The 27,126-nt window shown below is 49.6% G+C and overlaps 1 protein-coding gene across 2 annotated transcripts; it reads left to right on the top strand.

Moving 5' to 3' along the window:
• Positions 1-238: 238 nt before the first annotated feature.
• On the top strand, positions 239-27,126 carry CUNH3orf52 (chromosome unknown C3orf52 homolog). Of its 2 annotated transcripts, XM_026493092.4 has the most exons (6): positions 246-496; positions 6,253-6,382; positions 12,670-12,797; positions 18,437-18,507; positions 21,720-21,901; positions 25,697-27,126. In XM_026493092.4, exons 1-6 carry the CDS (start codon positions 359-361, stop codon positions 25,699-25,701), a joined length of 654 nt encoding a protein of 217 aa, XP_026348877.1. In that variant the 5' UTR covers positions 246-358; the 3' UTR covers positions 25,702-27,126. The 2 variants fall into 2 exon arrangements, with proteins under 2 accessions (XP_057162688.1, XP_026348877.1); XM_057306705.1 differs by lacking the exons at positions 18,437-18,507; positions 21,720-21,901 and having other exon boundaries at positions 239-496.

Below are 27,126 nucleotides of genomic sequence, written 5' to 3'. Positions count from 1 at the left end.
CGTGGCACCGCACTGCCGGGCCCCTCCGGGTCACAGCCGCCCCGACCGGGCCCTCGGCTCGGCGTCTGCTTGGATCTGCGCGCACGGGGAAAGGCTGAGCCGGCAGCGCCCTGAACAAACCAGAAAAACAGCTCTCCTCCGCGGCGCTCGCGAGCGCGCAGTAGGCGCGGCGGCCAGACCCCGCAGGGGCCTGGGGCGCCTCCCTAGCGCCGCCCCGCCCCGCCCGCCGCCCGAGGTCGGCCCCGCCGCGCCCGCGGGGGGCGGAGTGCGAGCCCGTCGGGAGGCCACTCTGGACTCTGCACCCTTGCGTGTGTGTGCCCTGCTTCCCGCGGGCCGCTCAGCGCTCCTCCGCCCGTCCATGGAAGAGGCCAGATCCCCATCGCCGGGGGAAGACCTGGAGCTCTTGGCGCTCGGGGGGCAGCCCGACGAGCAGAAGCCTCTCAATGGAACCGTCCAGGTTATCCCTCTTTCGGTCGAGGAGCCGTGCCCCGCCCAGGTAAGGCCTGCTTGGCGCTGCGGGCGGTGTCCGAGCGCACTCTAAGCCGGGCTGCCGGCCAGGACCCGGGCCTGGCACCCTCAAAGTTGCGGGGTTCCAGCCAACTCTCCTGGTGTCGCAGACGCGGAGCGCTGGTGCGCCCTGGAATCTTCTGAATGGAGCGGACACTGGAGCGCGCTCCCGCCTGAGCCCGACAGAGCCCCTGCGACCCCTCCGATCCCTCTGACCCCCATGGAACTTGAGGAACCTTACCGTGGAGGTGTGTGGCTCTTCTCTTCAGAGAGAATCCCCAGGGTTAGAGGTGGTTTTAAAAAGTTCTGTAACTTTCAATTAAGTATTTTCCTTTTCAAGCAGGGAGAAAGAACTAGAGTGATAGGTGGAGTCTTCTCTCTTCAGAATCACCTTGCCTTAGCTTTACTGCCTTGCCATTTCCACCCACCCTCCACCCTCCCAACACTCACCCACTGCCCAGCCATCCCCTATCCTGCTTCACACCCCCCAGACATACACTGTCTGTCCTTTACTGATCTGGCCTTTTGATTTGGTAGGTTTTAAAAGAGACGGGGAGAGGCGAGTGAATTTGTCTGCTCAGTTGATGGGAAGTAATTTCAAAGTTTTTGTCCGAAAGAACTAGACTACGCCTCATTTGCTTTCCCTCCTCTCAATCTCTAAAGGAAGCCATGGTGGGGTTTAGGCTGAGCTCTTTTCTGATCCAGCCCTGGCAGTGATGGGAACATTATTCATTCTCATCAAATGCTTGTAAAACAGCAGAGACTTTGAATTCACAGCCATCTACCTTCTGATTAACCCTTAAGACTGGCTTGAGGTTTACAGGGTGCTTGGAGCTCCCCATATATATGGCTCCAACCTGATCTTTCTAGGTCCCGTTTCTCCACTCCCCTCCCTTTGACTCTTGACCTGCTGATTTCAGGGATAAGCAAGGACATCAAAAAGGGAAAAGCATTGCTTTTGCCTCTGCATCGATTCCTGGAAACGCTGTAAAGTCTGCTTTTCTAAGGACGTATAGGTACCCTGAAGAGTGATTTGGGACTTTATGTTTGAGAGAAAGGTGACCCCCACAGAAGAATGAAGGTTAGAGGAAGATGGTCTGTTTCCTGTGCATTGGCCACGGCAGTGGGCTTGCTGTGTCAGTCCTCCAAGGCAGGGTGTAGGAATGGATTCGGGAGTACTTGCTTCGTGTCAGGTAGACTCAGGACATACCAAGGACTCCTGGGACTCAATTCAGAGATAGGTGCTTTGGTGACAGTTTCAACACTAAAAGGTGTGCCCTGCGGCAAGGTACTAAGGTCTTTATGTTCCCAGCAGTCAACTGGTCATGTGGTGTGGTTAACCGGGCTTCTCTAGGAGGCCTGGGAATGCCTTGCTGAAAGCAGATGAGTAGAAGAACATGCCACACGCATGTAGGCCATCAGTATTTTATAAGTGTGTAGTACCGACCCCGGAGAGGTGGCTCCTTCGTGTTCTGATTACTTCCTCGTCAGCCAGCTGTACACTGATAGCCTAGACCTCCTTGTGAATTAGTTCTGTAGGTCACCAAATAGGAAAAGCTACGGGGAGTGACAGAATGGCGTGAAGGTGAAGGGTATGTGAGCACTTGGAGGGCTTTCAAATATTTGAACAGGAAACATTTAAAAAGAGAAAAAACATCCTCATCTAATGTGTTAGTCTTTCTCTTTGGTTACATAGAATAGGTTGAAGTGTATTTTATTTTTTTTAAAGGACTTATTTATTTATTTATCTATCTATTTATTTATTGAGAGAACGTGCACCCACAAATAGTAGGGGGAGGGGCAGAGGGAGAGGGAGAGAGAGAATCTCAAGTAGGCTTCACGCTCAGTTTGGGACTGTTGGGAAGAAGATAGCCCTCCTCACGGGTAACTTCCTAGTTGGAAGGGCTGATCTGGAAGAGTCTACAAGGGCAGGGGAAAGAATTTCTTTTTTTTTATTTTTTTATTTTTTTATTTTTTATTTTTTAAATGATTTTTTATTATATTATGTTAGTCACCATACAGTACATCCCCGGTTTCCGATGTAAGGCTCGATGATTCATTAGTTGTGTATAACACCCAGTGCACCATGCAATACGTGCCCTCCTTACTACCCATCACCGGTCTATCCCATTCCCCCACCCCCCTCCCCTCTGAAGTCCTCAGTTTGTTTCTCATAGTCCATAGTCTCTCATGTTTCATTCCCCCTTCTGATTACCCCCCCTTTCTTTATCCCTTAGGGGAAAGAATTTCTTTCCCTTGCTTGTTCTGGGCTTGGAGCTTGAGGGAAATTAGCCCTATTGTTATGCATTGTTCAGAATTTAGGACAAGAATCAACCGGATTTTCTGTGGGTGGATAAGTGGATTAAATCCCACAATGAGATTACAAAGTACAGATTTTCCTACGTGCTAAGAAAATTTTTCCAAATGTATATAATATCTGCTCTTAATAGAGCCAAAGAGAAGAAAAGCTTTTTGTATCTAAGAGAGAGAGATTCCTGCCATTGTTGCAGGACCTTAGGTCATGTATTTGGATCCCTACCTGAAGAGGGATGTGACTGTCTGGGGGCCTGTTCAGAGGAAAGCTACAAAAATTCTCCGGCCATGTGATGCAATCATAGAATGTAAGATGCAGTTTGCAAAAATCACTGGAAAGCACCCTGTAGAAAAACCTGCCTGTGGCCTCTCCTCGTGACCTAGTATTTGGGCATGAGAGAAAGAAGATGCTAGTGAAGGAGGCAGTGTGTCTTTGTGACCCGGTTTTTAGGGGAGTTTCAGCAGGTGGCACACACCTGCTGTATCAGAGGCTCTTCACCCTCAGGGCACAGTGGAATCTCCTGGGGGACCTTCTAAAAAAATACAAATTTCTTGGTTGATTCTAATGTGCAAAGAGCCGAGAAGCACTGTAATTTATTCTTGGGTTGGGAGTAAGCTGATGGACTACCTCACAATGACTTCAAGTCTGTGAAGATTAATTTTGCAAAGGCTAGTGTCTCTCCCCCAGGGCTGATGGCAGGCAGTGAAGGGGCCAGGCTGTAGGTTGGCAGCTTTGGGCTGGACAGGAAGAGGCATTTCCTGCAGGCGAGGGCTGTGGCCTTGCGAGGTGACTATCCCTAGGAAGTCAGAGTAATGGTCTCTTCATAGCACCAGGGTCCTAGTGTATTATTTCTAAGGGAAATCATAAGTGAAGGCACAAGAGGCCAAAGAGGTCCACTGACTCTCATTTTGTGGTTCATTTGAGACTCCAACCCCTTTCATTTTGTACTAATCTTGTGGTCCTGGCTGCTTCTTGTAGAAGGACTGAAAGTGGCATGAGGCCATTTTGTTCTCAGGACCTCTGTAAGTAGGAAGATATGTTTCTGTTCCCTGGGAGGTTGAAGATTCCTTGTTCTGGGACTTCCCATGTTCCTTATTGGGCTCTTGGCTTTGGTGGCTGTGAAGCAGTTTTCGGTCTTCGGGTGGCTCTGTCCTTGGACTCCGGAAACACACCTACCTCAAGAGCATTTTCTTCTGTCCAGATGTTCCCTTTATTGCTCCCCTCACACCCGACCAAAAGAGCCAGTATAAAGTATACTCAGGGGCTCTAGAATGTCAAATTACCTTTTTAAAAATTCTAGAACCTTCTACAGTGTATTAAGAGCCTTATACCTGAATGAGGCACAAACGTGGGATGTAAGAATGAGGAAGTTTAAGAACCACCCCTCCTTCTATCTGGTTTCAGTTTACCTTGGAAGATAGGCTGGTATCTGTTTATCTTTGAACATGAAATCAGACAAAGCAGGGACAAATGAGCTGTGTGGAGAGCTCATGTTCTGGGGGATCTCTCCATGGGCGACGTGGCAGGGAGGCCTCCACAAAAGGAGGGATCTGACCTGGCTCCTGAAGAGTGACAAGGCTTCAGAACAGAAGTCTCAATCCTGATAAAGCAACTGATTCACTCTGGGAGGCTCAAAATTACAGACTGGGGTAGGGGGGTTGGGGCGCCTGGGTGGCTCAGTCGGTTAGGCGTCTGCCTTCAGCTTAGGTCATGATTTTAGGGTCCTGGGATCGAGCCCTTCGTCGAGTCTGCTTCTCCCTCTGCCCCTGCTCCCTGCCGCTGCCCCAGCTCATGCTCTCTCTCTCCCTCAAATGAATAAATTTTAAAAAATGACAGGCTGGGGCCTACCGCCCAGTCTGGTCCCTCCTCTACAGTCTGGTCCCCTGTGTCCAGGTGGGGCCTAGGTGTGTGCAGTTGAAATTCCCCCTCTGCCGACGTGCAGCCAGGCTTGGGAGCCTGTCACTGAGCGAGGCTGAACGGTGGTCCTGAAGTGAACGACTTCATTGTCTGGTGGCCCTCACCACAGCCACGAGGGGGAGGAAGCCAACCAGGTGTTGGCTCAGGAGCCCGGGAGTGCCTGCCGCTGCTCCGTGGGACAGGGGAGCGCGGTAACAATGGCTCCCTTGTGCGGAGGTCCTAACGTTTGTGCGGCGAGGGCTTCGTGTCCGCGATGTGTGTCTTTCCAGCAGCCCTGGGAGCCAGGTTTACGACGTGACAGGTGAGGGCTGGGGCTGGTGAGCTTCCGCAGCTTGCTGAACGAGGCCCTGCCTGCAGGTGTGGACGGGAATGGCGACAGGGAACCCACTTTCCCCCCTCGGACGCCGTGCTGTCTGTGTGGGGACTCCCCAACGGCCCAGTGGGCAGCAGGAGAAGAGTCACGGACGCCGGTAGAGCGGGGGCGGCCCGCGTGGAGGCCCCCACGGCAGCCGGGCACGCTGGAGACCTGGAGCCCTGCACCGTGACGCGGGGGAGGGGGCAGTGGACGAGAGGGGCCGGCTTCGCCGTGACCGTGACCGCAGCGCGTCCTGCCGCCCGCTCGGGCTGCGTCTTGGAGACCCGCTCCTGCGGGGCCGTTGGACTCACACGAGATGGCGTTGGCTCCATCAAGCATGGCAGTTGTGGCCTCCCTACACCCGCGCGGCCTCCTTCCTGGAGTCGCTCCCACGCTCCTTTCACGTCCCTTCGCAGGCCCCGATGCGGTGGTGCGCGCCCGGCGGAGCCGCTGAGCTTGCCCTCGCCCGGCCCTCTCCGAGCCCCACGTCCTTTTTCTCTTCATCTTCAACTCAGCTCCTGTGCTGGAACCTTTGCTAGGCCCCCAGCAGTGCTGCGCCAGAAGTCCGGACTGCTCTGGCGGCACCGAGAACCCTCTCGAGGGCGCTCCAGCCTTTCACTGTGTCTCTTAACTCTCGGGACTGGTCTCCGGAGCCCACATTGCCGGCCGAGGGTCCTGCCGGCCAGCTCCGCTCTGAGTCAGCATTGCGGGTGCTCTGTCCTGGGTTGGGAATGCCTTTCCCTGTCCATCCTTCAAAGTCCTGCTCCCTCCCCCCCCCCACCTCAGAACCCCCAGGGTATTTTCTCCCTCACTTTAAAAAAAAAGATTTTATTTATTTATAGGGGATAGAAAGAGAGAGAACGAGCAGGCGGAGGGGCAGAGGGCGAGGGAGAAGCACACTCCCCGCTGATCAGGGAGCCAGACTCCCTGGGCTCCATCCCAGGACCCTGAGACCATGACCTGAGCCAACGGCCTGAGCCACCCAGGCGCCCCTCCCTCACCTCTGTGTGAGGTTCCATTCTGCTTCTTTGTAAACCCGACTCCTCCGAGTGTAGCCCAGAGAGGGCAGGCTCCTGGTGCCTTCATTTCTGTATCCCTGGCCATTCAGAAGTGCTTCTTGAAACCAGCGACTGCCTCACAATGTCCCTCTGCTTTCCAGGCGAACAAAGAGAACCCTTGGAGCTCCTGTAATAAGAAATTGGTTGGAAAGTGCAAGCTGTGGATGGTCATCGCCTCGGTTTTCCTAGGTCTCGTTGTAGTCATCATCGTAAGCTTGTGTCTCATTGGAGGTAAGAGATTTGAACAGGACTAAGCTGGTGCATTTTACGAACTTACTTGTCTATGACTTACACTGATATGGAAGATGTGCTCGTTGCTAGTTCATTAGCTATAATATAAATTTAAAACTGGCTTGGGATTGTTGGGTGGTAGCTATCCAAGGTTCTTTGTTTTATTTCATTTTCTGTTCGTTTAATAAGCTCTGAAAGAAGCATGGAGACCAGTGTTTTACTTTAACCTCTGCCCACTGGATCGTGATGACTTCTTTTTTTTTTTTTAAAGATTTTATTTATTTGTTCGACAGGATAGAGACAGCCAGCGAGAGAGGGAACACAAGCAGGGGGAGTGGGAGAGGAAGAAGCAGGCTCCCAGAGGAGGAGCCTGATGTGGGGCTTGATCCCAGAACGCTGGGATCACGCCCTGAGCCGAAGGCAGATGCTTAACGACTGCGCCACCCAGGCGCCCCTTGATGACTTCTTAAGCTTTAGCTTAAACGCTAATTTATATTTTGTTGAATCTCTACACCTGCTTATTTGAAATTTTTTTCTTATCATTTGTTTCATAAAATAATTATTGTACTTCAACTGATACCCAGTACATAATTATAATGATAAGTAATGAATAGCCCATTGGAAAGCATCGTAAAAACGTTATAGAACCATGTATCTATATGCTGTCATTACTTTAACTTATTTTAGAAATAACTTTATTATATTTGTGTTGTATGTGTTTACAAAACAAAAACTTACACGGTGCTAACTATATACTTTACATATATTATTTTATTATTTATTTTTTTTTTAATTAAAAACGTTTTTTAGAGATTTTATTCATTTGAGAGAAAGAGAGAGAGAAGGAGCACAGAGGGAGCAGCAGAAGGAGAGGGAGAAGCAGGCTCCCCGTGGAGCAGGGAGCCTGATGCAGAGCTTGATTCCAGGACCCTGGGATCATGACCTGAGCCAAAGGCAGACACTTAATCCACTGAGCCAGGCATGGAGCCCTTCATGGTGCTCGATCTCACCACCTGAGATCATGACCTGAGCTGAAATCAAGAGTCAGATGCTTAACTGACTGAGCCCCCCAGGTGGCCTGATCAGATTGTTTTTTTAATCATCTTGGGGCCTACCTTTAGGATTTTCAAAGCTATGTTGAGACCATTTTGCCAATTCACAATTATTTGTGAACACTTTTTAAAAATGACTGCATGATGTAGTCTTCCATACCATTTTAAAGCTTTTGAGGTAGTTGCTGATTTTTTATGATTATAGATATTAAGGTTTTCATGATGCATAAATATAGAATCCTCCAGTGGGCAGTCATTTCAGTTTTAAAACAAGAAAGAAGAATATTGATTTTATTTGTTAGTGGGGGTGATTGCAGGGGCAGTGGGTGCTTTTCTGGAGTTGGGATACTCTTGAGGGTGATCTGATCTCTGTAAGGATTTGGATTGAGTCAGATTCTTCTTAATAAATCCAATCTTGGATGAGGAGCCCCCGAATCTCTCCAGAAGGGGTCCTGGGAATTTTCTTCAGGAACTACATTTGCCCTTCATCTCCTGTTCCTTCTCCCAGCCTCTTCTTCTCCTGTCTCAAGGTGTTAAGGTCCCTGAAGGAATAGGGAAATTCGATGGCATATGCCAACCTCCAGCATGTGTTTCTCAGGCAGGCGCCATGTTTGCTTAATTACTTAGGGCATTGTTGAGGTGGGATGGTGGTCCTTAGAGGCCACAGGCTGGTTTCGCGGTAGGGACAAGTTGGTAAGAAGTGCTACATCTCCTCAGGCATGCTGAGGACAAGGCTTTTGGTGTGAACCTTCATGCTCCCTCTTCCCATCAACTCCCACATGTGGATGTCGAAACCGAAGTTGAGCCATGTGACCTTGTCCCGTCCAGATTAGGTGGTGCTGTCCTGCACATTGGCTAATCTGTCTCTTGGCCCCTGGGGCCTATAACAGAGAATGATGCAGCAGGAGATATTTGGGATTCTAAAGCACAAGACCCAAGAGCTGTCTTCCATTCTCAAAAATCATCCGGCCTCTTCAACTCCCCAACAGCAATCTGCAGAGGAAGGGATTCCCCTTCCTTCCATCGTGTCTCGAGGGACATGGGAGTTCATCGGATAGTATTGAGGGAAGAACTGCACAACACTTGTAGTGCAATCTTCATTTTCAATGTGGTTATAAAATTGTATTTCCAGATGTTAATGCTGTGAAGAGATTGGCACACTTTCGCATTTTTTTAAATCGGAAAAATACTTGTACTTCACTTGACACCTCAGCCCTCAGGGGTTTGGGCCTTTGGGGAGAGTCATGGTAGGCGGTGTGGGACGGGGAAATGCCATGGGTGAAAGGCTCCCTTCCTTGACAGTTCCAGCCTCACCCAGAGCAGCCCTGTAGGTACTCCTGGGGTGACCGTAGGCAGTAATTGGCCATTGCCTCATTGCCGAGCCCCGTGATAGGAATCGAATTCACAGAACCTCTGAGCACTGTGAGGAAGGCACTGCTGTCTGGAAAAGCAGTGCTGGCGGAGTCAAGGGCTGCGCGTATGGCTGGCTTCGTTAAGAAGTGAGGTTCCTCAGGAGCTACTTTTGTTGTTTGGTCTCCTGTCCCCGGGCCCTGTGGCCTGCAGACTGAGGCTCAGAGGCAGAGACGTGAATAACTGTGGAGCTGGAGAGCACACGGCTGTGGACAACAAACAGGTCCCGGCATAGAGGGGTAACGAGTTGAGGAGGGGACAATGGGGTACCCAGGGTGAGGTGTTCGGTACGGAGGTATATCTTGGCACTGACATTGTTAAGAACTACCATCAACCAAGGTCTATTTTTATTATTGTTAATTTTCTACAGACTGGACACCCTTGATTGCCTGCATCTGGGTGGGGGGTGTCTCCCGCCACTTTGCCCTGACATGCCATTGAAATGATGGCAACTTCAGGATCATGGCTCAGCTTAAGGCATTGAGCTGGGGCTGCATACACTGTGCAGGAGATGCGTATGGTAGACAATGAAATCTTTTTAAAGTGGCCAATTTGGGGAGCAGAGCCCAGGGAATCCTGTTGTGTCTGGAGGCTTGGTTTTGTCTCAGTTCTTCAGGGAAAAGGTAATGACGGATTCTCTTCTTCTCCCTAAAGAAGTATAAAGTCCTTGATGTAAATAAGTGGTAAAAGGGGAAACCCCCCCCCCCAAAGTCATCTTCTTTCTGGATAATTTAGAAGATCAGTTAAGCATCTGCAGGGGTTCTGCTTTTTTCGCCGAGTTGCCCCAGCCAGGGAGGGGAGAGACTTGAGTAACACCCTACTCTTGAAACTCTCGTTGGAGTAGGCAAAGAATTTTAAATATTATAAAAGCCAAACTGTGACAAGTAGGTGGACACTTAGAGATCCAATTTGAAGGCGATCAGATTTAGCATTCTAGGGACGCCTAGGTGATATTATTCCCCAGCATTATGGATTTCTGCCTGACTTCTTTAGTCTCTTTCTAAACAGGTGTTTCCTTGGGTAGGAACACTATCGTGCTGAGATGTAGACACTTCAGAAGTGCCGTGTGTTGAATGGATTGTTTTGTCTTTGCATTGGGTGTAAGAGCCACAGTTTATGCTCTCACAGCGTGTTGGCAGGCAGACAGGTTGCACAAGGCAGTACTCCCTGGTGTAGGGTGACTCATGGGAAAATCCTCGGCAAACAGCATTAGCAAGTTATAAACTAGCAAGGTCCTTGGGGGCAGGAACTTAGTAGCAAATCGATAGGCCCTGTTCCTTGAAACTTCTTTGCCTTTTTCCCTGTTTCTCTTTCCCTCCAATCGCCTATGTTTCTCCACCTTCCCAGGACCAGCCTCTTCACCTGTGCTCCCCAGAGGATCCTCCCCAGCTTCTCCTGACCCGTGGACCTTCAGATCTGTCCACCGTCTCGCTAAGCATCCTCAGGCTGTTCTCAACTGCGGCCTCTTCAAATGTGCTGGCAATGTCCGTCCTTCAAAACTTTCTTCCATCAGAATCTTGCTACTTCATTTTAGGAATTTTTTTCTCTTTCTCTTTTTTTCACTGGCAAACTTCTAGAAACAGAGGTCGGCATTTGGATCTTGCCTCCTGCTCACTCCTAACCCATTAGTTCCAGGACCCTGGGGTCATGACCTGAGCAGAAAACAGACACTTAATCGACTGAGCCACCCAGGCGCCCCATGACTTAAAATATGTAACATAAAATGTGAAGGAAAACTTGTTGATTAAAGGGTTATTAGCATTTTTTTCCTTGTTTTGCGACAATTTCCTATACTTGGCAAGTTTTCAGCTATGAAGACCTAACTTTATTATTGGACGAAATAATGTCATGACTTACAACAAAGAAGGGTGCGGGGATAATTCTCTGTGTCTGGGGTCCTCAGGATCACTCCTAGAGCCTGCGATTTGCTGGGAGAATTCATGGGACTCAGCATATACTCAGAGAGATGATTCTTGATGTGGGAGCAAAGGCAAAAGGAGATGTAGATACAATTAAATTCCTTAAAACTTGCAGCCTGTTGAGAACTACTTGACTCAGGCAGAGTAGGACATTCCTGCAGGAGCTCGGTCTTTAAGTGATGCCTTTCTAGAGGAAAAAACCCACCTAAACTTGACAATAGCTAGGCGTCCAGGATCATCCAGGATCCCGTAAGTCCTCTTTAACAGATGAAAATCCTTTTGGAAACTTCCTTTGTCTCTGTCCCTCCCAACTTAAAAGTATCTAATCAGTTGCTCGTCACAACCCCAGTACAGCTTTTTCTGCCCATGGGTACTGCCCCTGTGCCTTAATAAAACCACTCTTTTTGCACCGAAAACGTATCAAGAATTCTTTCTTGACCGTTTCTCCCAGACCGCATGTCAAATCACATCACTTGTGCTTTATCATAGCAAAATGATATAAAGCAAAATCCAGGGGAAACCAGGCACAAACTTGAGGACACATTTAACTGCTGCAGCAATCAGATGTAACAACACGTGGAAGTGTTGTCTCCCGGGGAAGCTCGTCAGAGGCTCAGTGCCCAGGGTTTTACTGGGGTTGGTCCCGTAGGCAGCCGCTGCCTGGCACATGCTAAAATTCCAGATCCCCAGAAGGCAAGGTGCTCAGCATAAGCCACATTGTTTGTACCAACAGCAGGTACCAACTGGGGGGGCGAGGTGGGAACCCTTCCAGATCTAGGTTCACAGAGGCCAGCCGGGGGCCAGCTTTGAGCCGGTCATCTCAGGCTCTGGGAACTGGGTTCCTCAAGTTCCCTTGCTCCTCATGCCTCCCAGGGAATAAGTATCAGGATTCTTACTTCTTTTCTCCTGCCTCCCCATCATACACTAAAGGCCTTTGCAAAGTCTGGCCAAAGAGGCTGCTTATGTCTGAAGCATGGGATCTGAGAGTCAAGTCTACGGCAAGGTGAGCGCCTGGTTCCGCCACCCACGCCTTTCTCAGGGCCAGAGAGGTGGTTCCTGTGCCGGCCCAGCGGGGAGGCCGCCGGGGAGCCAGGGGAGCAGAGTTGGTACCACGAGTGCCAGCTTCTGGCTCCTGGCTCCTGACCTTGTGTGTTTTTCCTTTGGCTTTAACTGCTTAAAAATCAATTAGCTCACCGTCATTAGAGCACCAGCAGCCACACACAGCTCACTGTGCCAGGAATGCAAGGCCCTCGGGCCCTGGGGCTCTAAGTGCAGTTTGGTTTCCCTTCTATAAACAGAGTGTGTGAAAAAAAAGAAAAAAGTGTGTCCACATTTCTTTCCTGTGGGACAGACTACAGAGTGGCGGCTTCCTGCCCGTCTTCTGTCTTCCTGGGAGATGTCAGGACATGGCCCACGGGCTCATGTCTTGTCCCCACTCTGTTTTGGTCTATGATGTCCCTTCCTCATCAGGGTCTCTGACAGCCTGGAATGGAGGTGATTCACTGAAGTTCCTTGCTCCCAGTCCCTGGCCCCCATCACCCATTGTTCACCCCCCAGACCCTGCCCAGCACCCGCCTCGACACCTGTGGACACAGCTAAAGCCGCGGGTTCCGTTCAACCAAGAAATTCACGTTCTTCCCACTCCCTCCCACCGACTTGTCCCCCAGTTTGTGTTCAGTGGAGTCTGGGAGCTCTTACGGTGTAAAACAAACAATTTTTATCATAATGGAGGCCAGCCCCTGTCTTCATCTGGTCTGGCCGAGAAGACAAAGCATTTCTGCTTGTACTTGCTTGCTGTGTCTGGGCTTACTCCTCGCTGGATGCTCCTTTTATAGCAGCCAGGGGAACAAATTATTTTTTTAAGCATGTGTTTACTTTACTTTTACTTTTTATCGCCCCCCTTTAGTAACTTACATCGATGAAGATGCAAATGAAATACTTGAGTTGTCGTCAAACAAAACCTTCTTGGTCATGCTGAAGATTCCGGAGGAGTGCATTACAGAGAAGGAACTGCCTCACCTGCTCACGGAAAGGGTGATTATATCTGCAGCATCGTTTGCAGAGTCCTTAACATGAGACTGGGGGTTCTTCGAGGGGTTGGCATAGAGCGGTCACGAAAGTAGCTTCAGGCTTGGATTCTTTGTCTGGATTTTGGCAGAAACCGAGGCTTAGAAGCGGATTTTCTATAGGGCAAAGCCTGAGGGAGGAGCCCTGCCCTCCAACGAAATGCGTCCTGGAGGACAGTGCTTGTCTATTCACTGCGGTCTTACGTTTGGTTCAACCTGTTGTGTCCAGGACGTGCTAGACCGCATGCTGAGTGCTGGGCCACAGAGTCTGGGCCCTCGTGGGGTGTCAGTGCCAGGAGAGGAAGCAGTTAAATAGAGAGTTCTAGAACAGTATGCTATGTTCTATCGGGGAGATGTGTAGAGAATATTTTGCAAGCACAAGGAGGGTCATCTAAATACCTGAGGTGTGGGTGGAAGCTTGGAGGGCCTCTTGCAGGAGGTGATACTCAGGATGAGTCTTAAAATATGAGATAGGAGTGTTCTCGATAATACTAGGGGATCTGCCCCGCAGTGTCCTGCTGCTTCTTGTGTACCGTGCGGTGGGGACTTGCAAGGGTGAGGCGTGAAGGTTTTCCTCCTTTTTGGTAAGGCACTGAAACATTTTCATCTGCTTGTTGACATGGTCAGCTTTTCGTGTTAGCCCTTCTGGGTGGTGGTGGAGAGACACTGGAGGCTGAGGGCTTAGTTAGAAGGAACTGCAGTCGTCCCGGTGATAGATGCGGGGGGCCTTGACCCAGGGCAGTGGCCGGGCGGTGGCGGGTGGGGGGGAAGGTGTTGGTAGATAAGGAGATGTAAGAGAGATTTAAGAGGTCGTCTCGCTCAGCGGGACTTTATGGCTGGTTGGATGTGGGGATGAGGGAGAATAGGACTCCAGGCTCCTGGTTGGGTGGCCAAGCAGGTGGGTGGTGGCTTCATTGGTGGAGCAGGAAATGCAGGAGAATGTCCTTCGTGCAAGATGAGGGCATGCAGCCTCGCCATGAGGGCTGGTTGGGTTCACAGCCAGACCCAGAAAAGTATTTAGTAAGAGTCTAAGCGAGACCAGCCTGCCATCCGTTACGCCCTTCTCTGCGGCTGTCGGTGGCATGGCGGGAGGCACTTCATCTGGCTTCCATCTGACCCCTGGGAGAGCTTCCGCAGGAAGTGATTCTCGGTCACCCCAGAGTTAGCTTCTGGGCACCCAAGTGCATGTTATTTGATTGCGCCTTTGGTCACAGGGCTTTGTGCTCTGGGGTGATTATCTGGGCTTCTCTTCCTCATTCTTTTCCTTGTTTAAGTCTGATCTGCAAGCCCCCTTTCCTCTTTTTCTTTCACCTGCTTCCAGAGCAAGTTGCTGAGTGAATGGCCTCTTGCCTTTTTCCTTGTGATTGTTTTTTTTCTGCAAGGGTTTTTGCATTTGCTGAGCAGAAATGAGATGAGTCAGCATCCACACATGTCACGCGTTACAGACCGAATTCTGTCTGTCGAAGGGACGTGGATGTTAATCATTCATCTTAGAGCTGTATCGCTTGCATAGAGCCAGACAGGAGCAGATCCGGTAGGTATTTTTAGCTCATGCTGTGTAGTGGCGAAGGAGCAGGGACTGGCATGATCCCTGGGGCAAGCCCACAGGCCTGTTCGAGCTGCTTCCTTCTCTGATAAATGGAAATCACTATGCTCTCCCTGTATACCCACAGGTGCATATGAGATGCATATAAAGAACTCTGTAAAACTTTTTTTTTTTTAGAATGATCTGGCATACAGATGATGAAAGTTAAGGCACAGCGAGTGAAAAAACTACTGCCCCCTGGTGTTCCAGTCAAATCTGTTCAGGAACAGAAGTGAGAACTTAAGGGTTACTAGTCTTACTGTCAGGTCAGGAGCCCCTTTCTTTTGTTCACTCAGGCCAACTTCTAGAAGCTTCCGGATATGGAAGGTAAATGGGAGTGGATAGTGGAACACCATGTCCTTGCTTTTGCTTTATTGCTTTGCTTTTCTAAAACAGTTTTCCTAGGCCCTCCCTTATCCCACTGCCAGAATTTTCTTCTCTTCCCGCCGGGGCTCGCACCTTGTGTTACCCTGGCCCTGGGTGCTTGATGCCGGAGTTAACAATGGCACGTCTGCCAACACGGGGAAGATACCTCCCTGGTCTTGAATTAGCGACTCTGCCCAACTCCAGTAGTCAGCTGCCCCGGCGCCTAGCTCAGTGAGCTCCCAGCCTCAGAGGCACAGCGTGGGATTCCAGAGCCAGGGGTGAGGAGCCCCCACTTCACTTCGTTGGGCCCATAGTAGTGTGGTTAACTGCTCCCAGATATATGAACATGTCCCAATGACAGCAGGGGACCGTGTCACCAAAAAGAATCAGAGTGGGCACTAACAGTGATCTGGTACACCAGTCCAGCTCTTAACGTAAAATTTTAGTTTAAATTTTTTTCTGAGAGACGACTATGTGCAAAATAATAGTAGGCCCCAGGGGTTAAAAAGGAAGGAGAGGAGAGCAGGAACAGAGAAGGTTGGGAGGACATCACCCCTGACATAACACATTTATTTGTGTGTGTGTGTGTGTGTGTGTGTACATATATGTGTGTGCACGTGTAAGTATGTGTGTATGTGTGTGAATGTGTATGTATGTACGCACGTGTATATATGTGTGCATATGTGTGTGTTTGTGTGTGTGATGTGTGTTTGTATGTGTCCATATGTATGTGTGTGAATGTGTGTTACGTATGTGTGTGAATGTGTGTACGTGTGCACGTGTATGTGTGTGAACGTGTGTATGTGTGCGTGCATGTGGGTGCATGGGTGTATGTATGTACATACTGTGTGTGTGTATATATATACGTGTGTGCGTATGTATGTGGGTGAATGTGTATGTATGTGTGCATGAGTGTGCATGAGTGTGCATGTGTGTGAATGGCAGATGCACGCATGTACTGTGTATGCGTGTACATGTGTGCACATATATATGTATGTGTGTGAATGTGTGTTACATATGTGAATGTGTGTACGTGTGCACGTGTATGTGTGTGAACGTGTGTATGTGTGGGTGCATGGGTGTATGTATGTACATACTGTGTGTGTATATATGTGCGTGTATGTATATGTATGCGCGTGTGTGTATGTGTGTGCATCTGTGTGAATGTGTGTGTCTATGTGTAAATGTAAGGAGTGCTTGGAAAAATAAAACCCCATCCATAGCATCCCCCTCCTCCTCCCTGTCGTTGGGAGCAGCCCTGTGACAGCCACTTTCTCATTCCTGCATCGGCCTGCTGGCCGCATTCTTTTCTCAGGGGCTCAAAAACTATAAGATGACTCAGTCATTTTTTTCCAAAGTTCTTATCACTTTATGCTTCTTTCCTCTTTGATATTCAGGGCACTTTCTTTCTTGCTTCATCCTCATATGTAAAGAAAGTGGGTTTTAGTGTCTATAAACCCTGGGACTGGCTCCTTATGAGCAGAGTGACCTTGGGCAGGTTTCATACCCTTTCTGCATGCTGTTTTCTTTATTAGTAAGAAGGGAAGGGGGTGGTAATGCCTCTTATGTCAGGTTCTTATAAAGATCACAGCAAAAATACAAGATTGGAGGCGTACACATTGTGGATGCTCTGATCCCCTCTGCTCCTCTTGGAAGGGACTGAATTGTCACCAGGTGAATTAAGTGGGAGCATATTGTGAAATGTAGGCTCCTTGAGATTCTGTTCAGAATTGGGTGGGAGACAAAATGGGCAGAGCTCCCCTCCGGACACTGCTCTTTGGGGTGTGTCTGCTGCGTGCTGCTGGGTGAGGTGAGAGGGCACTGAGCCGTAATGGGTACAGCTGGGCCGCTCACCTCAGGGTGCTGTTGGATGCCACTGAACCTTCCAGAAAAACGTCAAGGCCGACTTCAGGCTAGGCAGGAGCGGGCCTGGCTGTGGGCTCACTCCAGCCCCAGAGCTGGGTCCATGGTAGAAAGTGTCGCCAGATCCCAGGGCAGTCCTCCCAACTGATGCTAGAACCTGTCTGCCAAAGACCAAGGCATTTAACCTTCAAATGCCAAATTCACAAAAGTGCAATGTATGTACCTTCAGCTACCTGTCCTCAAGTCCTGCTAGGCTAGGATTCCCATCTCTGAAACAAGATGAGAAGGCCAATCAATGACAATGACAAGAAGATATTGGTAACATAAAAGCAGCTAGTGTCCAGAATATCCACAAATCCTTCAGATACAGAAGATACAGATACAGCCAAGAAACAGACTACCCACGAAAAAGACAGGAAACCAAGAGGCAAATCAAAGGTGAGAAATCCCACAGGAGTTCATAAACACACCTGAGAAGATACTCAATCTTTTACCTATCTCAATCTACTACCACGAGTAATAATGCAGATTGGAACAATGTAAAACAATTTTATACCCCTTAGATTGGCAATAATTTTTAAAAGTCTGGTAACACCAAGTGCCAGCAAGCCTGTGGGAAATGGAACACTAGCAAGTGCTGAGATGGAGAGCAATTTGGCAAGATTTAGGTGGGTTGGAGACGCACCCACCCTTGGACCCAGCAACTCTGTGTTTCTGCACATACTCAAGGGAAACTTTTACACGTCCCAGAAGAGAGGCACAGAAATTTTCCAGGAAGATTACTTGGGCGGAGTTCGTGATAAGAAAATTGCAAACGCTGCACATCCCCAGCATAGGGGAATGGACAAGCTGGTGTGATCATTTAACAGGATCTCTGCGGGAGTTAGGAGTCAGCTCGAAGGACCTCCATCTCGGTGTACCATGATGGGTAAATTATCGAATGTAATTTTGGGTGAAAAACAAGCAAGTCACAGAAGACCACGTGGAATATGGCACCTTTTATTTGAATAAAAGCACAAACCATGAATTGTTATGATTACACAAGGAAGTAGTACATTGGTAAAAACCTGCGTGAAAAGGTTACATGCCAACTTCAGGACAATGGTTAGTGTCGGGGGCGAGAGGGAGAAAAAATAGGAAGAAGAGCGTGTAGGAGTAGCTTCGGCTTTGTTTTGCTTCTTCGAGCGAAGGGCTGAACTAACTACCGTAGAAGGTGTCGGTGTGAAACCTGGTAGTGGGCACACAGCTGTCATTTTGGTGTGTGAGTGCAGTCTTCGATGCATAAAGTGAGAACTCCGCAATCACAGACCAGCCCCGCTGGGAAAGTGCTGTACCAGGGGCTTCCATGGCCGTGTCTCCTTACAACGAAGCTCTGAAGAAAGGAGACAATAAGCCCTTGTCCGGTGGCATGCTGGGTCCTGAGGGGCCTGCTCTGCCGCCTTCTCAGCCGCTTCAGTGTCGTCTCCTTCCCAGGGTCCTCCAGGTCCGTGTGGGCTCTGGCTGCTGACCACGCTCGCCGCGAAGGCCACAGGTGTCCGCACGACATGGGAGAGATGTTGAAAATCCCAGCCTGGCCACCTGCTCCTTATAAATGAGGTTCTTTTAAATGAGCCTTGAGTTTTGGGTGGGGAGCGAGGCCCACATCTTCCTGTTTCTCGATGCAGAGCCTCTGGATAAGTGAATTCCGAGCGAGCGGAGACACTGTCTACCAGGAGCTTTGCTTTGTCGGGTGGTACGCGGTACGATCCGTCTGTAGTGCGTGCGCCTGTTTGACTTGTTCCTGTTCGTTTCAGCTCACACACGTGTACACTTCGTCCCCGTCGCTGAGTCGTTATTTTGCTTCAGTGGAAATGACGGACTTCAGGTAAGAATGTGGAACCTTCCGTGTTGGTCTCTTTCTCTGGGAAGCGACACCCATCACCATTTATCTAGAAGGACCTTTGGGTCTCAAAGCACAAAGGGAACCGATGATAGAATCACAGACTGTTGGCTTTGGAAGGGTCTTTGGACACCCACCAGCTCAACTCCCTGACCTTCCAAAGGAGCAACGCGAAGGCCAGATCAATTATATGCCTCAACGAGGTCACACGGCAGAGAGGAAAAGTCAGTCCCGGTAAACCATTCCTGTGTAACACATATCCTCAAATAAGCTAGGGGTAGGACTAGAAGGAGATCTCAGAGGGCGGCTGGGTGGCTCTGTCAGTTAGGCGTCTGACTCTTCATCTCAGCTCAGGTCTCGATCATCTTGATCTCAGGGTCATGAATTCGAGCCCCACGTTGGGCTCCGCGCTGGGCATAGAGCCTACTTAAAAAGAAAAAACCAGATCTCAGGTAGTGATGTGCTATAAATGATATAATCCATACTAGCTTTTGCTTTTGAGGAACATAATTAATGAAGGAGTTCATGCTCCTTGTATAATATTAAAAATATAAAGACATGTCATACAGGAAAAGTCTACCTTCTCCCTTCCACCCCAGCCTACTACCCTTGGATTTTGCATGTTCCAGTCAATTCCATACACAGTACATTTCATTCCCTTCTACTGAAGGGACTGCCATCAGTGGTTTGGTGTGATTTCTTCTATACATGTATTTACCACATATTCTTCATATACTAAACATGTATAGCTTATACATACACATATATTTTTCTTTTTACATCTCTTAATCTTAAATACTTTGTTTCTGTCTACAGGACTTAGATGGAAAGCGTATGTGTGTAGAAGGGCCATTTAATTGTCTTTTTATATTGTTAGGAGAAGATTTACATGACAAAGCTATATTATCTACTATTCCTAAGATACCTCTGGACTGTGACCATCACAGATGGTGTTGTATTGAAATCCCCCCTCTGAAACTATACATTTCCCAGACCATAACCTTCATACACCTGGGAGAGAAGCCTGCAAAGCAGGTGGTAGCGCCATGGGATGGAAACACAAGGGACCTGGAGTCTGAAACTGCCTGCTGCGGTGGGGTTGCCTTGGCAACGACGCTCTTCCTCCTTCTTTATGGACCCCCCACCGTGTGTGTTACCTTATGGTGACATCTCTGACACTGCTCATTCTAATCACAAATTCCTGGTATTAAAATGCCAGTAGAAAAGCCCAACACATTTTCCTCCATGTACTTGCCCCAACTTGCAATTTCAAGACAGAGCTGAGAAAGGAAAGACATTCAACCGGAAGGGTCTTTCCAAGAATCCAGCCCCATATTATGGGTCTAGGGAAGGTGGGATTGCATAATGGGTTGGGGTCGGCATTGGGGGAAGAAAAAACATCAGAAAGTTGAGTCAAACTTGGCTAGAAATCTGAGGACTTAATGTTAGAGAATTTGTTTTTTAAGATATTTGAAAGAAAAATCCAAGGGTTTTAGGATTTGGGATAGAGAAGCTTGTACAGGAAGCATTTTTGTTTCATGTTAAGAGGTGCAGGCAGAGTTTTAACAATGTTGAGTTGAGGAACACGCAATTGCCCCCCTAAAATGTGCTACCGCTCATGGGCAGGAGGCAGCCAGACTCCTGGCCGCCTGGTTTGTGTCCCCAGGGGATACTGACCTCGGTTCTGCCCCAGCCATACCCCTACAGGAACCTGTGAGAATGCCCGTTGGTTCATCAGCTGCTGGCCCACTGTAATGGTGGGCAGCCGAGGCAAAGCCTGCAGGGTTCTCTGTTTTCCTGGGAAACCCTCCTTGCCCCCTCAAAATCTAGCTGTAATGTAAACCCCCCCGGTGGGTGATCGGACACGGTGGGACTAGGCTGGGCTAGCGGGACCGAGGCAGGGCAACCCTCTCTTTCACCTTCTGGCCTGTCTTCTGGAAGCCAGCCTCTGGTCATTTCCGTAAGCCAGCCTGAGTCCTTGCCCACCTGTGGCAGTGCGGGGTGGCTGAGCGTCTGCACGTTGACCATGGATAGCCATAATTGGAAGGTGGAGCCCAGGGGACAAATACGGACACCTGCAAACTTGTGTCGCCGGCGAAGAGTGTGAACGTGCATTTTCCAGCCTGCCTGTAGCAGCATTCATAACACGAGAGTTTCTCCAGCGTCTTGATGGTATATTGTTCATTCGAACGGCAGGGTTTGGCACGAGTCTTGGCTGGCTGTTGCAGAGTTCATCCACGGCCACACTAATGCAAGAATACTGGCCTGTGTGACCTCTGGCCACAAGAGGGAGCTCGTTCCCTGTCCTTAGCAGGGACAGCGGTCTGCTTCTGGCTCCTGGGAGTGTGTCCAGTCGGTAAAAAAACTGCTACAGGGGGAGTCTCACATGTGGCCGCCTCTTAATTATCTTATTGCTGGCTCTTAATCTGGGCCTTCTCGAACCAAAGTTAACAGGATAACTTTGAAACACCTAAATGTTGAGCAAGCATTTAACGAGCAGTATGAGCTACTAATTAACTGAAGATAGCCCTATGATTATTTTTATTTTGGAAACGGAAAAATATGTTCTGGGAAGATAAAAACTCCTTTCCTTAGGTCCCTTTAGTGAGAGTTGCAAAGCTGGGAGCCTCGGGAGGTGGAAATGGGACAGAACAAGTTTCTCTCTCTAGAGACAAACCAGGGCAGTCTGTGGGAGTTCAGGAGTTCTGGAACCAGCGGGCGACAGGGAGCTCGGCGTCCTACCTTAAACACTGTATAGGTTAAGGTATGAACTTGTTAAACCCCAGAGCTCTGATGGTCACTTGTCCGGGCAGAGGGTGGATGGAGCGTGGGAACGTGGAGCAGGGAATACAAGAGGAGAACATGGCTTCCCTGTCCCCAGGGGGTAAAAGGCTGGCCTTGGGGCCAACGGTGGGCCAGCCTTGGATCTTCCTTGACAATAGCTGGGTCACGATTCCCCCTTCAGTGGCCTCTCCCAGTGGACTCCTAGAGGATGGGTTTTAGGTGGAAGGAAGAGGTTAGGGTCACCTCGGCGTTTTGTGAGGAAACCACGGAAGAGGGTACTTCTAGACCCGTGGGCCCTTTGCGGTTTTGTCCTGGAAGAACACGAGGAACTACAGACGTGGTCCCACTAACGTTCATTTCCTGAGTTGCAGTGGGATTCCGTTGACACAGGTTGCTGTCTCTGTGCCTTTCAGCGGTGCAAATGCCACCATAGCCTACGAGCTGCGGTTCGGGGTTCCTCCAGAAGACGACGGCTTTATGAGGCACGTGATGAGTGAGGAGTTGGTGCGGGGCGTGTTGCTGCAGCATCTGCACGATCAGGGGGTGTCTGGCTGTGAGGCTTTGGGACTGGACCCTGCGTCCCTCTCGCTGTACGGTAAGTGGGGGCGGCGGCGTCCGCAGGGTACAGGTCTCGGCCCCCCACGGGCAGACACGGGTGGCTGGGAAGGCGCAAACTGTGAAGATGAGGACGGCTAAATGCCTCCTCGCTGCCCTTCGCCCACATTCGAAGCCCCGGACCCCACTTCGCGGTATTACTCGTAAGCTCCTCGGAAAGGCTGCGGTTTCCCCAGAGAAGTAAGGTGGGATTTGGAACGAATAACCCGGCCACGCTGTCGACAGATGAGCCCATCACGGGGAACCGGTCTCTTTTTCTGTTGAGGGCCGCTGAGCGGCTCACGCCAATAGAGGGCAGAACACGGCAGAGACGGCTCGCTCTTTAGGAAGGTGTAAGACACTTACTCTGCGGCCTTTGGAAGCGAGAGTGCCGTGAAAATCGGCCTGCTATTTAATACGCCTGGAAGACAGCCTGCTTGTCAGAACCGGAGACCTTTCCCGATTTCGCACAGACCTGCCGAGAAGCCTTGGAGAGGTGCCTCCCTTGCGTCTGCACGAGGACTGCGGCCGGCCTCTGGTCTCACGTCCACTCTGATCCCGCGCTGGGAGAGGCAGGGCTCCTGGTGGCCCCCGACGCCGGCGTCCCGTATTCCGCCCCCACGAGCCCCCAGAAGTGCTTTCGCACACTCGTAGTAGTGAGCGCTAGCCGAATGCGTGGAAAAGGCCGCTCAGCAGACGGGCTAGCGGCAGGAGATGGAACCGAGAGACGACAAAGCGCCCCTGTAACCACATATATGCGAAGGGGCGTTTATCATAATGACGCATCTCTGTGATGACGGGAAGTGAAGTAGAGTAGGCTAATCCTCATCTAAGAAGGCAAAGAGTTTTATGTACAGGAGTTCTGAGAGCTTTCTTTTTCCCAAATAAATAGAAAGGATGATGTTCAGAAGGCCAGATCTTAGCTCGCCGGAACGGAATGGTTTCCTCACAGAGCATCTGAATAAATTGTGTGTGTGGGCCAGACGGAGGGCATACATGTGGAGAGTGAAGAGGTTATGCCCCCCTCTACAGGAATCTTAGGAAGAAAGAAAAGAAAGCCCCCTCTGTACTATGCTGGTTACCAGCTTTTTCCAAATGTAGGCGAGGAAGGTAGAGGAGGACGGTGAGAAAAAGTTGAGAAAATTATGGGTCGGGAAGGCCATGCAGAGTAAGGCAAAGGGCAGGTGGCCTGTGAGCCTGGGGAGAGCTTGAGCAGACCTTGAGCAGACCTTGAGCGGACCTTGAGCTGACCTTGAGCGGACAGCCTTGGAGACATTTGCCCCGGGCCAGACTCTGCATTGGGCCTCACGGTTGCAGCTGGGAGCTAAGCAGGAAATTGTACTGATCCTCTGAGACATTGCTGTTGTGGGGAAGAGGGTGTTTCTGTGACCCCAGGTCCACTTTCTAGAGCATGCATGTGCAGTATTTGAGCCATTTGATATTTTCAGGAATATGAGTATCAGTCAAATGGAAGAGGACACAGTGACCGTTAGTAAGTGAGGAAGGAAGAAGAGAGACCTAGAAAAGGCAGGCAGGCCAAGGGAGGGGAACAAGCTCAGGCAGAGATAGGCAGAGGCCCCTGGGAGGGGCCCAGTGAGACCCCGTGTGTTCTTAGGCCACTTTTCCATGTTCACACGCACTGTGGGCCTGAGGGTTAAACCGCCCCTCCCATGACCCCCTGTGATCATCTGGGCAATTCGTGGTAAGCTGGACAGCTGGTTTCCTACAGAGATCATGTTCTAATTCTGCAAAGAACAGACTTTTTTTTTTTTTCATTCAAATTTTAGTTAACCAGTCAGTATTGGTTTCAGGAGTCGAATTCAATGATTCATCCTTTACATACAACACCCAGTGCCCATCACAAGTGCCCTCCTGAAGACCCATCACCCATCTAGCCCATCCCCCACCCACCCCCTCCATCAACCCTCAGTTTGTTCTCTATCATTAAGAGTCTCTTATGGTTTGCTTCCCTCTCTCCTTTTTTTCCCTCCTTCGCATATGTTCATCTGTTTTCTTTCTTAAATTCCACCTATGAGTGAGATCATATGGTATTTATCTTTCTCTGACTGACTTATTTCACTTACCATTATACTCCCTAGCTCCAGCCACATTATTACAAATGACAAGATTTCATTCTTTTTGATGGCTGAGTAATATTCCATTGTCTGTGTGTGTGTGTGTGTGTGTGTGTGTGTGTGTGTATATGTCTATATATATATATACATATATATATACATATAGACACATATATATACACACATATATATACATGTACATATATACACCATGTCTTCTTTATCCATTCATCCGTCGATGGACATTTGGACTGTCTCCATAGTTTGGCTGTTGTTGATAATGAAGGAGCAATGACTTAAAAATTCTTTCTTCCATGTAATGAGAACTGTTGAGATTGACTGTCTTAGCAACTTGCAGACGCGCCCTACAGCAGTGGTTCGTGCCGCCATCGTGCTGTCCGTGACATCCACAGCACTCATTTATTGTATAACTGGAAGTTTGTGCCTTTTGACCACCTTCCCCCAGTCCCTCCACCCCCTGCCCTGCAACCGGTCCAGTCTCTTTTCCTATGAGTTTGTTTTTTCTAGATCCACACGTGAGGTCATGCAACAGTTGTCTTTCTCTGTCAGACTGATTTCATGCAGCGTCATGCCCTCGAGGTTCAGGGAATTGTTTTAATAGATCTCACCTCCCCCTCCCCTGTTTCTGGGCTACTTCACCTTATGGATGTTTGGGGGCCCAGGGATGAGGAGGGAAGTCTGTTTCACAGATGTGAGTTATTATAGACGTCTTGACCTGAGTTAGTTATCTTGTACTGTTTTCTCATATGGGAAGGTGTCGGCTAGTAGCCTAACCGAGAAACAAAGGCACAGATAAGATTTATGTGAGCAAAAAGAGGAAAAACCCATGGGCAGTGAGAACAGTGACCCTTGTTTGCACATTTTTGGGGTAAACCGATGAGCCGGGTGCTGGCAGAGGAGCCCGTGTGTGCGTTCTGTCTTTGAAAGGACTGCTTGGTATCAGCGAAAATCATCTGGGTTGTTTATAGATCCCCCAGGAAACTTGGAACGTTTAGCTAAGCAGCACTAATTCTCAAGTGGGGGCAACTTGGCGCCCCTACTGCACCCCCTGGGGTATGGGGCGATGACAGGAGACATTTGTAGTTGTCAAGAGTGGGTGTGTACGTGAGATGCTAGCTTCTCGTGGGTGGAGGGCAGGGCTGCTCTGCACGTCATACAATGCACAGGACGGCTCTCTACGACACAGAATGACCCAGCCCATGATGTCAGCTGCCGGGGCCCTGTGGTAGAGCGTGGGCTGTCTGTGTGGTGTCCTCACGTCCTCGCGCAGATGTCTCCTCCTCGGTCGGGCCAGGTCTTCACCCTTTCCCTCAGCAGACTTTCTCACAAGCTGCTGTAACATTTTAACTGAAAATTTAGAGGTTAGTAGTGAGATTAGGAAGGACTGAATATTTAAATGTCCTCAGCACCCAACAGGCCTCATCTAAATGTTATTTATCATGAATTATGCCAAAACAAGTGAATTATGTGTTATTTGCTTTTTGAAAGGCATTCAGAGGTGTGTGTGTGTGTGTGTGTGTGTGTGTGTGTGTGTATTGACCGAAAAGAAAACTTCCTCTGTTTAAGGAATCTACAAGCATTTCAATTTTATAGCAGAGTTTATATTCAGACCCATTGAAGTAAAATGAAAGCATCAATCTTTAAAATAATCATGATTTTTAAAAAGTAGTGACTTCTGCTTGTCTGTGTTCACTTTTCAGAATGAAGGGGAGGCTGTCGGTCTGCATCTGAAGCGTTCCACTGAGTTTGGGGATGAGAGAATTCACTTTGTTTTCCAGAGAAGATCCTTCAAATTACCATGGAAGGCCTGGCGATGCCCGAAGGGGAGGAGATGGTCCTTCTGCTCCTGATTCTGCATTTATGAAGTCTGGGCTCTGTGTCCAGCGGAACAGCCCCTGTGAACTACCCCTGCGGGGTCTGGTCTTGGCAAAGGCAGGAAGCCAGATGGAGCGAGGGGACGGGGTAGGTGGGTGGCCCCTGCTATTCTTGGAGCACCAGTTGCCTCCACCCACAGGTGCACGCTTTCTCTTTTGTGCAAAGGTGACCTTTCAGGCGGGACCCGTCAGCCTGTGCTGGTGGAAAGAGCGGGCAGGCTGGAGGTGAGGGGCCGCCGAGCCAACCAGTCGTGCAAGTGTCGTCCCGCCCCCCCCGGCTCCCCACTCCCGTCACGTACTTGATCTACCTCTTTGCAAGACTGTGGGGAGGGCACTTTCCCGGACCAAAGCAGCAAAGTCCTGGCTCCAGTTCCATGACCTGCAGGGGCCTGTCTTCGCCAACCAGCCTCAGCGCGTCATGCAGTGTTACGGGTCGTGCAGCTACCGGAGAAGACGCTTGCGCATCTCCTCGTTGCTCCGGGGACTCCTGAACACGCTTTCGGAAACGTGGGTCTCTGTGTGTGTTGAGTTTTGAACACAACTGCTGCCTTTTGGGATGGTTTTCACACTTAACAGTGTCTCAGATTCCATCAGAGGACCATTAAGGCTGCTAACGGCGCGCGCTGGCCCGTGCGGCTAGCCTTCCTCTGAAACCCCGTGTCTTCAGCCGTGGATTGTGTATCCTATCGAAGAGGGTTCGAAACAGGAAGAACCACTCTCTGTTTGAAATAAACTGTTGGGGGCTTGATGCCAGTTCGTTAGCAGGCTGGGGGGAATGTCAGCGACTAACGCTGACATCTGGGGACGCAGAATTGCCTAGCATGAGGAGACAGAGGGTTGTTTCGTTGGGAAAATTGTTTTGCTGGAAAGTTTCCAAGAGAGAGTGTTGTGGGCCAATCACGAGCGTTTCTTAGCCCCGGGACCGCAGTTAGATGGGCTGTGGGCGGCTGCTGTGCCTGGCGATGTGTCCCAGTGTGAGTCTCGAGCCAGCTTTGCCCTGGCCTTTTTGTGATCCAGGACTCTGGATAATGTGAATTTGCTTTCTTATTTAACTAGAGGATACGTTTATTGTAACCTGGTGTCTCATTTTGAGGCGAGTGCCTCAAACTAGCCAAATAAGTGCATTTCCTTTCTTCCTCTTTATTTTTTACATGTCAAATGTAGAGGGTAGTGTGTGTGTACTTTTTAGAATGCAAGGAATAACTTTCACGGGGAAGATTTAAAACTGTTCACAATAAATTATGTTTGCGGGGGCA

The sequence above is a fragment of the Ursus arctos genome, unplaced genomic scaffold, assembly GCF_023065955.2.
Source record: "Ursus arctos isolate Adak ecotype North America unplaced genomic scaffold, UrsArc2.0 scaffold_4, whole genome shotgun sequence".
In the NCBI taxonomy this organism is placed as follows: domain Eukaryota; kingdom Metazoa; phylum Chordata; class Mammalia; order Carnivora; family Ursidae; genus Ursus; species Ursus arctos.
The sequence above is the reverse complement of the archived record's forward strand: the minus strand, read 5'-3'. Positions and strand labels throughout refer to the sequence as shown.